General features: G+C 62.3%; 1 protein-coding gene across 1 annotated transcript in view; it reads left to right on the forward strand.

Moving 5' to 3' along the window:
* The window catches only part of FBXO41 (F-box protein 41), a 28,468-nt gene that overhangs the window by 11,629 nt on the left and 5,442 nt on the right, over window positions 1–11,397 (forward strand). Inside the window, exons 5-12 of the mRNA XM_036383070.2 lie at window positions 251–558; window positions 922–1,190; window positions 1,686–1,801; window positions 2,778–2,930; window positions 5,990–6,085; window positions 8,181–8,299; window positions 9,214–9,372; window positions 10,557–10,672. Coding sequence (XP_036238963.1) covers window positions 251–558; window positions 922–1,190; window positions 1,686–1,801; window positions 2,778–2,930; window positions 5,990–6,085; window positions 8,181–8,299; window positions 9,214–9,372; window positions 10,557–10,672 — 1,336 coding nt within the window. The remainder of the gene's footprint in view (window positions 1–250; window positions 559–921; window positions 1,191–1,685; window positions 1,802–2,777; window positions 2,931–5,989; window positions 6,086–8,180; window positions 8,300–9,213; window positions 9,373–10,556; window positions 10,673–11,397) is intronic.

Below are 11,397 nucleotides of genomic sequence, written 5' to 3' on the forward strand. Positions count from 1 at the left end.
ACCCCGACATCCCAGCACAACAATCCTGGGGTATCTGAGACAAACCCCGACATCCCAGCACAACAATCCCGGGGTGTCTGAGACAAACCCCTACATCCCAGCACAACAATCCCGGGGTATCTGGGGCAAACCCCAACATCCCAGCACAACAATCCCGGGGTGTCTGAGGCAAACCCTGACATCACAGCACAACAATCCCGGGGTATCTGGGGCAAATCCCGACATCCCAGCACAACAATCCCGTCCGCAGGGCCTCGAGCCGGGCCAAGGCGGTGTCGCAGAGCTCGGGCTGCTACGACAGCGACAGCGCGGAGCCGTGTCCCACGGATGACACGGCCGAGGGCCCCCCGTACCCGGCCCGGGAGGCGCGGGGCTCGGGGCTGCGGCGCCAGGCCATCCAGAACTGGCACCGCCGGCCCTACCGCAACAGCACCGAGGGCGAGGAGGGCGACGTGTCCGACGTGGGCTCCCGCACCACCGAGTCCGAGGCCGAGGCCTGGGAGCCCGAGGGACCGGGATCTGCCCTGGCCCGACCGCCTGGTGGCTGCCGCCTGACTGGTGAGAGCAAAGAGGGTCCTGGGGCCGGGAGGGGACGGGAGAGAGAGCACAGGGGGTGTTTGGGGCTGGGAGGTGAAGGGGGTGAGAGCACTGAGGGTCCTGGGGCTGGGAGGTGAAGGAGGTGAGAGCACTGAGGGTCCTGGGGCTGGGAGGTGAAGGGGGTGAGAGCACTGAGGGTGTTTGGGGCCGGGAGGTGAAGGGGGTGAGAGCACACGGGGTCTTTGGGGCTGGGAGGTGAAGGAGATGAGAGCACTGAGGGTCCTGGGGCTGGGAGGTGAAGGCTGGGGCAGCTGAAGCCGTGGCACAGGGATGGAGCTTCCCCCAGCCGGGGATGGAGCCTCCCTGACCCGCTGCTCTCCCCAGTGGCCACGGACGCTGTGTGTCCCGCGGGCAGGCCCGAGGGGGCCGGGGGCAAGGTGTGCCGGCTGGAGCGGGGCAGCCCTGGCCACTGCAGCGAGGTGATCAGCCCCGAGATCCTCAAGATGAGGGCGGCTCTCTTCTGCATCTTCACCTACCTGGACACCAAGACCCTGCTGCGCGCGGCCGAGGTGTGCAAGGACTGGAAGTTCGTGGCCCGGCACCCGGCCGTGTGGACGCGGGTGCTGCTGGAGAATGCCAGGGTCTCCTCCAAGGTACTGGGGAGGGGGTGGCACCACCTGGGGCACGGCCTTTCTTCCAGAAGGGTAAAGCTGGGTGAGCATCTCCCTGGTGGCTGGGATGGTTGTGCCATTGCGGTCACGGGGGACACAGGTGGGTGCTTGCTCTGGTGCTGGAGGTGTTGCAGTGAATGCTGGAGGACAGGAGCTCACACCAGCGCAGGCTTGCATGTGCTTTTGTGGTCACGCCCATGAATTTGTGGTCATACCCATGGTTTTGTGGTCACACCCATGAGTTTGTGGTCACACCCATGAGTTTGTGGTCACACCCATGGTTTTGTGGTCACGCCCATGAGTTTGTGGTCATGCCCATGAATTTGTGGTCATGCCCATGAATTTGTGGCACATGCTCTGCCATGGCCTCGTGTGTGCATCTCCACCCGTTTCTGCCACGTGTGTGCACAGCCAGGGGTGGGTGGTGTGGGACGTGCTGGGGTGTCCCTGGGAGTGACTGCCACCCCTGTGCCCCAGTTCCTGGCCATGCTGTCCCAGTGGTGCACCCAGATGCATTCCCTCACCCTCCAAAACTTGAAGCCGCGCCAGCGGGGCAAGAAGGAGAGCAAGGAGGATTACATGAAGAGCACACGGTGAGTCCCTGTGTCCCTCTGTCCCTGTGTCCCCCTGTCCTTGGGTCCCCCTGTCCCCATGTCCCCGTGTCCCCTGTCCCCGTGTCCTCTGTCCCCAGGTCCCCCTGTCCCCGTGTCCTCTGTCCCCGTGTCCCCCTGTCTGTGTGTCCCCATGTCCCCTGTCCCTGTGTCTCCTGTCCCCATGTCCCCCTGTCTCTGTGTCCCTCTGTCCCTCTGTCCCTGTGTCCCCTATCTCTGTGTCCCCCTGTCTCTGTGTCCCCATGTCCCCTGTCCCTGTGTCTCCTGTCCCCGTGTCCCCCTGTCTCTGTGTCCCCGTGTCCTCTGTCCCCGTGTCCCCCTGTCTCTGTGTCCCCGTGTCCTCTGTCCCCGTGTCACCCTGTCTCTGTGTCCCCATGTCCCCTGTCCCTGTGTCTCCTGTCCCTGTGTCCCCTGTCCCCGTGTCCCCCTATCTCTGTGTCCCCATGTCCCCCTGTCCCCGTGTTCCCTGTCCCCTTGTCTCTGTGTCCCCCTGTCCCTGTGTCCCTGTGTCCCCCTGTCCCCATGTCCCCTGTCCCTGTGTCTCCTGTCCCCCTGTCCCCGTGTCCCCTGTCCCCGTGTCCCCCTATCTCTGTGTCCCCGTGTCCCGTGTCCCCGTGTCCCGTGTCCCCCTGTCCCTGTGTCCCCCTGTCCCCGTGTCCCCCTGTCCCTGTGTCCCCCTGTCCCCCTGTCCCCTTGTCTCTGTGTCCCCCTGTCCCTGTGTCCCCGTGTCCCCTGTCCCCGTGTCCCCCTGTCCCTGTGTCCCCCTCCCACAGCTGGAGCTGCTGCTCCTCAGGGCCGCTGCTGCAGCTCCCTGAGCCCCAACATTTCCACGACAAATCTGCTGTGGGATTGGGGTGTCCTGGAGCCAGGGGTGCCCGTGGGCCGTGTCCCCCTCCTGGGCGGGTCACAGGCAGGGTGGGCAGGGCTCCTGTGCCCGATGCTGGCTCTGTGCTGGCAGGGGCTGCCTGGAAGCGGGGCTGGAGTCGCTGCTGAAGGCCACGGGCAGCAACCTGCTGATCCTGCGCATCTCGCACTGCCCCAACGTGCTGACCGACCGCTCGCTCTGGCTGGCCAGCTGCTACTGCCGCGCCCTGCAGGCCGTCACCTACCGGTGAGCATGGCCCCGTGCCACCACAGAGTGGGACAGGGCTGGGGACACCATGGGGATGGGGTGGGGGCACCAGGGGGATGGGGCTGGGGGCACCAGGGGGATGGGGCTGGGGACACAATGGGGACAGGGCTGGGGACACCATGGGGATGGGGCTGGGGACACCAGGGGACAGGGCTGGGAGCACCAGGGGACAGGGATGGGGACACCAGGGGACAGGGCTGGGAACACCCATGGGGATGGGGCTGGGGGCACCAGGGGATGGGGCTGGGGACACCATGGGGATGGGGCTGGGGACACCATGGGGACAGGGATGGGAGCACCATGGGGATGGGGCTGGGGGCACCATGGGGATGGGGCTGGGGACACCCATGGGGATGGGGCTGGGGACGCCAGGGGGATGGGGCTGGGGACACCATGGGGATGGGGCTGGGAGCACCAGGGGACAGGGCTGGGGACACCATGGGGCTGGGGCTGGGGACACCATGGGGACAGGGATGGGAGCACCATGGGGATGGGGCGGGGGGCACCAGGGGGACAGGGATGGGAACACCATGGGGATGGGGCTGGGGACACCCATGGGGATGGGGCTGGGGACACCAGGGGACAGGGATGGGGACACCAGGGGACAGGGCTGGGGACACCATGGGGACAGGGATGGGAACACCCATGGGGATGGGGCTGGGGACACAATGGGGACAGGGATGGGAACACCATGGGGATGGGGCTGGGGACACCATGGGGACAGGGCTGGGAACACCCATGGGGATGGGGCTGGGAACGCTGGGGGACAGGGATGGGGACACCAGGGGACAGGGCTGGGGACACCACAGGGTGTGCTGAGATCACCCCTGTTCCCTGGCAGAGCACAGGGACAGGGCTGGGGACACCATGGGATGTGGTGCAGGGATCACCCCCACTCCCTGGCAGAGCATAGCCCACCTGCCCAGCTGCAAGGACCTGCCTGTCCATGGCAGCCCCAGGGTCCCCAGGGTCCCCAGTGTCCCCAGTGGCAGCTGTCCCTGCAGCTCCCATCCCTCCAGGCTGCTCCCATGCAGGTGTTTCACTTCCAGCTCCATTCCCACCACCCCATTACTGATCTCATCCTGGCTGGATGGGCCGGGGGCCTGGCAAGGAGGCACCACTTTGTGGCAGAGGAGGGTGAGGAGGAGGTGCCCAGTGGGGTCCCACCTGGCTGTCCCCCCTGATGAAGGATCCTAGTGGAGAGAAGAGGCTCGGGGTCCCTCTCTCCTGGGAGGGAGGAGCGGCTCTGCCCAGGGAGAGCTAAGATTCAGCTTGGACACCTTGCCTGAGGTCAAGGACACAGGACTCACAATGACCCTGGAGGAGGTCACAGGTCCTGGAGGGCATCACTGGCCACTCCTTAGTTTTGGCCACCTGTGGAGACAGGATTGGCCTTCCCTCCAGCCTCCTGGCCCTGCTGCACCTGCAGACAACCACCTCAGCCTTGGTGTCTGTTCCACCTGCTCCTCATGCAGCCAGGACAGAGAATCCTCCAGGTGGGAAAGCACATCCAGCCACTCCCCTGGTGTGGCCCCAGGAGCTCAGAGCTGGCTCTGACCCACACCACGAGACAGGAGACAGCCCAGAGCTGCCAGGTTGGACTCCAGGGCTGCTCCTTTGGCTGTTCCCAGGGCAGCAGAGTGAGCCTGAGCTCTCCTGGCACATCCTGAGCCGTGCCTGTGACTCACGCTCTGATTAACCTGCTGCTCTTGGCACCCTGCTCCAGCACTGAGGTGTGAGGCACTCCAGATAACACCCAGCCTTATTTTTAGTTCTGAAGTGGGACATTTAGACTTGGGAAGCACAGCCTCGGTCCCTGGGAGGTTCCTGGTGTGGTGGCACAGCCTGGGGACTGTTTGGGCTGGTGGCAGCAGGGTGGTGCTCTCTGGCACCTCTCCCCAGAGCTGGGCTCCACCCCAGCTCACGACCAACCCACACCTGCCCCAGTGCTGCCCAGGACCCAGGGGGCCCCTCCTGGTACCTCCAAGGACACCAAGGAGGAGCCACAGCAAACCCCTGCAGGGACATTTGGCCGAGAGCCACCTACAGCCACGGTGGCACAGCCACAGAGCAGGGACAGAGGCCACGGAGCAGCCCCTGCCCCTGGCTGGGGGGTCCTTCCAGGCCTGGCACTGTCCCCATCCCAGCCAGGAGGTGGCAAGGGACAGCAACGCCGTGTGACTGCAGGGACGGGGACAGGCTCTGTCCCTGCAGGGACACACGGCCTGGCAGCCCCAGCCAGTCACTTGTCACCTTGCATGTGGAAGGTGCACCTCCAGAACCTTCCATGTTCAACCTCCCCATCGCTGCTGCCCCTCTTCACCTCCAGAACCTTCCATGTTCAGCCTCCCCTTCCTCCCTGCTGCCCGTCTTCCCCTCCAGAACCTTCCATGTTCAACCTCCCCATCGCTGCTGCCCCTCTTCACCTCCAGAACCTTCCATGTTCAACCTCTCCATCCCTGCTACCCCTCTTCCCCTCCAGAACCTTCCATGTTCAACCTCTCCATCCCTGCTACCCCTCTTCACCTCCAGAACCTTCCATGTTCAACCTCTCCATCCCTGCTGCCCCTCTTCCCCTCCAGAACCTTCCATGTTCAACCTCCCCTTCCTCCCTGCTGCCCCTCTCCCCCCCTCCTGCCCTGCACCATTCCAGGTGGGAATGCTCCAGCCCTCCTGCACAGGGTCCTGCTGGGCTGGCTGCTCCAGGCAGCTCCTGGGCTGTAAATAATGCCCAGACTGGCACCCCTGGGTGCTCCTGGGCTGTAAATAATGCCCAGACTGGCACCCCTGATGCTCCTGGGCTGTAAATAATGCCCAGACTGGCACCCCTGATGCTCCTGGGCTGTAAATAATGCCCAGACTGGCACCCCTGGGTGCTCCTGGGCTGTAAATAATGCCCAGACTGGCACCCCTGGGTGCTCCTGGGCTGTAAATAATGCCCAGACTGGCACCCCTGGGTGCTCCTGGGGGATGCAGCCCCAGCCCAGGGGTGGCACTGCCGCTGCTGGGGCCACCACGTGTCCCCTGTGTTGTTGCAGGAGCTCCACGGACCCCGTGGGCCATGAAGTGATCTGGGCCCTGGGCGCAGGCTGCAGGGACATCATCTCCCTGCAGGTCGCACCTCTGCATCCCTGGTAAGGCCTGGGAATGGGCTGGGTGGGGAGGGAGCCACCCAGTGCCACCCCTGCCATGGCAGGGACACCTCTCCCTGTCCCAGGGTGCCCCAAGGCACTCCAGCCTGGCCTTGGGCACTGCCAGGGGGGCACTTGGGTTAGAAGGAGACCATGCTGAGTGTGAGGGGCACCACTGAGCTGGAAAGGTTCTGCCAGAACCTGCTTTGCTCAGGGGATGAGGAGCAGTCCTGGAGCCCAGGCCGTGCTTCAGGAGCTCGTTCCATCCCTCCCTGTGCAAACTGGGAGTGCTGGGTGTCTGCACCTCCCTGCTGAGCTGGAGTGTTCCAGGGAGGCTGCTGACATCCAGATGAGAGGGATCTGTGCTGGGCTTGGTGGCACTGAGCATCAAAGGCCTGGCTGAGCTCTCCCTGCTCAGCAGCAGCAGCAGCAGCAGCAGCCCTGGAGGGCCTGGCTGTTGTTGAGAGGGTGACACTGCTGGGGGGGCACAGCAGCTGCTCTCAGTTTGGGAAAGCATTTTGGGGAGATGCTGCTGGAGCCTCATCTGCACCCCACAGTGTCTGGGTGCTCAGGAGCTGATGGCTCACACAGCAGGACACAGCTCTGTGCCTCAGGACAGTCCCTGGGCACTGTGCATGGCCGTGTCACCCCCAGGGGATGTCACCCCCAGGGGATGTCAGTGCTCAGGGGATGTCACCCCCAGGGGATGTCACCCCCAGAGGATGTCACCCCCAGGAGATGTCACCCCCAGAGCATGTCAGTGCTCAGGGGATGTCACCCCCAGAGGATGTCACCCCCAGAGGATGTCAGTGCTCAGGGGATGCCACATCCAGGGGATGTCACCCCCAGGGGATGTCACCCCCAGAGGATGTCAGTGCTCAGGGGATGTCACCCCCAGAGGATGTCACCCCCAGGGGATGTCACCCCCAGGGGATGTCACCCCCAGAGGATGTCACCCTCAGTGGATGTCAGTGCTCAGGGGATGTCACCCCCAGGGGATGCCACATCCAGGGGATGTCACCCCCAGGAGATGTCACCCCCAGGAGATGTCACCCCTAGAGGATGTCACCCCCAGGAGATGTCACCCCTAGAGGATGTCACCCCCAGGGGATGTCAGTGCTCAGGGGATGTCAGGGCTCAGGGGATGTCACCCCCAGAGGATGTCACCCCCAGGAGATGCCACATCCAGGGGATGTCAGGGCTCAGGGGATGTCACCCCCCAGGGGATGTCAGTGCTCAGGGGATGTCACCCCCAGGGGATGTCAGTGCTCAGGGGATGTCACCCCCAGGGGATGTCACCCCCAGGGGATGTCACCCCCAGGGGATGTCAGTGCTCAGGGGATGTCAGTGCTCAGGAGATGTCACCCCCAGGGGATGTCAGGGCTCAGGGGATGTCACCCCCAGAGGATGTCACCCCCAGGAGATGTCATCCCCAGAGGATGTCACCCCCAGGAGATGCCACATCCAGGGGATGTCAGGGCTCAGGGGATGTCACCCCCAGAGGATGTCACCCCCAGGGGATGTCACCCCCAGGAGATGTCACCCCCAGGGGATGCCACATCCAGGGGATGTCAGGGCTCAGGGGATGTCACCCCCCAGGGGATGTGACCCCCGGGTGTCACAGCCTGGTGGCTCCTGTGTGCCCTGGGGGAGCAGCACATGGCATGTGGCTTCTCCACCTGAGCCAGAGCCCAGGCCCTGCTGCTGCTTTGATCCCTGCAAGCAACAGAGTTCAGGGCCTGATTTGGGTGTCCAAGGGTGGAATCACAGAACCCTGGAATGGGTTGGAAGAAACCTTAAACACCACCCAGTGCCACCCCTGCCATGGCAGGGACACCTCTCCCTGTGCCAGGGTGCCCCAGTGTCCAGCCCAGGCACTGCCAGGGCTCCAGGGGCAGCCCCAGGTGCTCTGGGCAAGGTTTGGGTGCTGGGCACACGGAGCTGCCCTGTCCCAATGCCACCACAGCCCGGGCAGCGCCCACGTGGGGACACCCAGGGTGACCCCCGGGTGCTGGGGCGGGAGAGCTCTGGGTGCAGCCCCTCCGGGCAGTGCCTGGGGGCGGCCGTGCCACCCCAGCTGTTGTCCCTGTGTCCCCAGCCAGCAGCCCACCCGCTTCAGCAACCGCTGCCTGCAGATGATCGGGCGCTGCTGGCCCCACCTGCGCGCGCTCGGCGTCGGCGGCGCCGGCTGCGGCCTGCAGGGACTGGCCTCCCTAGGTAGGACTGATGGGACCATGGGTCACTGGGGTAGGGAGGGGCTCTGGGGTCACCAACACACCCTGTGCCCCAGGCCCAGCACTCGGGATCATGGGTCACTGGGGTAGGGACGGGCTCTGGGGTCACCAACACACCCTGTGCCCCAGGCCCAGCACTCAGGATCATGGGTCACTGGGGTAGGGAGGGAGCTGTGGGGTCACCAACACACCCTGTGCCCCAGGCCCAGCACTCAGGATCATGGGTCACTGGGGTAGGGACGGGCTCTGGGCCATCAACACACCCTGTGCCCAATGCTCAGCCTGTCCCCAGCCCAGGGAACTCAGGATCATGGGTCACAGAATGGGTCACTGGGCTGGGGAGGGGCTCTGGGGTCACCAACACACCCTGTCCCCAGCCCAGCACTCGGGATCATGGGCCACTGGGGTAGGGACGGGCTCTGGGCCATCAACCCACCCTGTGCCCCATGCTCAGCCTGTCCCCAGCCCAGCACTCAGGATCACGGGTCACACAATGGGTCACTGGTCTGGGGAGGGGCTCTGGGGCCACCAACCCACCCTGTGCCCCAGGCCCAGCCTGTCCCCAGCCCAGCACTCAGGATCACGGGTCACAGAATGGGTCACTGGGCTTGGAAAAGGTCTCTGGACCACCACCCCCCCCCATGCCCAATGCCCACCGTGTCACCAGCCCAGGGCACCTCCAGGCGTTCTCTGGACACCACAGGGACTCCAGCCCTCCCCAGGCACCACCACCCCCTCCTGCTCTGCAGGGACAAGGACAGGGCCCTTGCTGTGGGCAGGGAGGTGCTCCCTGGGGTCTCTGTGCAGAAGCCCACCCAGCCCAAGCCCCGTGGGTGCTCCTGGTGCCCCCAGCCCCTGTCCCCTCCCCGTGGCGCTGACGATGGCTGTGTCCCCCAGCCCGGAACTGCATGAGGCTGCAGGTGCTGGAGCTGGACCACGTGGCCGAGATCAACCAGGAGGTGGCAGCTGAGGTGTGCCGGGAGGGGCTCAAGGGGCTGGAGATGCTGGTGCTCACCTCCACGCCGGTGACCCCCAAGGCCCTGCTGCACTTCAACAGTGAGTACTGGGACGTGCTGGGAGCTCTGGGCATCCAGCATCCCCCACCAGGGATGGGCCAGGGGGAGCTGATCTTGCCTTGGGCCACGGGGAGGGCGGAGACGCTCCCTCCATGGCCCCAGGGTAACCAATCCCAATGTTTGTGACACACTTGAGTCCTTGGCTGAAGGCATTGGCCAGGGCAGGAGGTGCAGAGCCCCAGGAGGGCCCGTCCTGGAGGCCACAGCTCGGGTGGCCATGGCTGCAATGCTGGAGCCCACCCCTGTGGGTGGCAGAGGCAAGGGGGCCCAGGGGAGAGGGAGGACACCAGTTTGGGATGGTGTGGTGGTGTGAGGTCCTCAGGACGAGGTGAGAGATGAGAATTTGACTCCATGTTCTCAGAAGGCTGATTTATTATTTTATATGATATGATTAATATAATATAATATAATATAATATAATATAATATAATATAATATAATATAATATAATATAATATAATATAATATAACATTATATTATATTATATTATACTACATTATTACATTATTATATTATATTATATTATATTATATTATATTATACTACATTATTACATTATTATATTATATTATATTATATTATATTATATTATATTATTACATTATTACATTATTACATTATATTATATTATATTATATTATATTATATTATATTATATTATATTATATTATATTATATTATATTATATTATATTATATTATATTATATTATATGCTAAAACTCTACTAAAGAAATAGAAAGGATACATCAGAAGGCTAGACAAGAATGAATAATAAAATCTTGTGGCTGACCAGAGAGTCCCACACAGCTGGACTGGGATTGGTCATTAAGTCAACACAATTCACATGGAACCAATCAAAGGTGCACCTGTTGGTGAGCAGCCTCCAGAGCACATTCCAAGCAATCAGATAATTATTATTATTTGCATTTCGTTTCTGAGGCCTCTCAGCTTCTCAGGAGAGAAATCCTGGGCAAAGAAGGCAATGATAGTGACAGGGCAGGGCAGCCAGGAGCCATCTCACAGCCCATGGTCCCCTGGCCAGGCCTCCTCCATCCTCAGGGAGAGGAGTCCCCACACACAGGGGGCCTTGGGGAGCTCAGGGTGGGCTCTGGGCTCCCTGCTGGCCCAGGGGAGGAGATCCAGGTGCTGTCTGTGCCCCCAGGTGTGTGCAGGAACCTCAAGTCCATCGTGGTGCAGGTGGGCATTGTGGACTACTTCAAGGAGCCCCACAGCCCCGAGGCCAGGAAGATGTTTGAAGAAATGGTGAACAAACTGCAGGTAAAGGAGCCAGTCCCAGCTCACAGGTGGCACCAGTGACAGGGGCAGAAATGTCCCCCTCTCCCTCCCTCACCCCATGCCCTTCCCATGGCAGGGATTTGAGGTGTTCCTCTCTCTCCCTCCCTTGTTCTGTGTCCTTCCCATGGCAGGGATTCTTCTCTTCTTCCCTTGTCCCTTTCTTCCCCATGGCAATTTTAGAGAATTGACAAATTCATGGAGAATTTGGGGCATTCCCCAGTCCCCCCCTCACCCCATGGCAGGATTTAGGGCATTCCCCTGTCCCCCCTCACCCCATAGCAGGATGTGGGGCATTCCCCTGTCCCCCCTCACCCCATGGCAGGATTTGGGGGGTTCCCCTCTTCCTCACCCCATGGCAGGATTTGGGGCGTTCCCCTGTCCCCCCTCACCCCATGGCAGGATTTGGGGCATTCCCCTGTCCCTCCCTCACCCCATGGCAGGATTTGGGGCATTCCCCTCTTCCTCACCCCATGGCAGGATTTGGGGCATTCCCCTGTCCCCCCTCACCCCATGGCAGGTTTTGGGGGGTTCCCTGTCCCTCCCTCACCCCATAGCAGGATTTGGGGCGTTCCCTTTCCCCCCTCACCCCATGGCAGGATTTGGGGGATTCCCTGTCCCCCCTCACCCCATGGCAGGATGTGGGGCATTCCCTGTCCCCCCTCACCCCATGGCAGGATTTGGGGGATTCCCTGTCCCCCCTCACCCCA

The sequence above is a fragment of the Molothrus ater genome, chromosome 4, assembly GCF_012460135.2.
Source record: "Molothrus ater isolate BHLD 08-10-18 breed brown headed cowbird chromosome 4, BPBGC_Mater_1.1, whole genome shotgun sequence".
Classification (NCBI taxonomy): Eukaryota; Metazoa; Chordata; class Aves; order Passeriformes; family Icteridae; genus Molothrus; species Molothrus ater.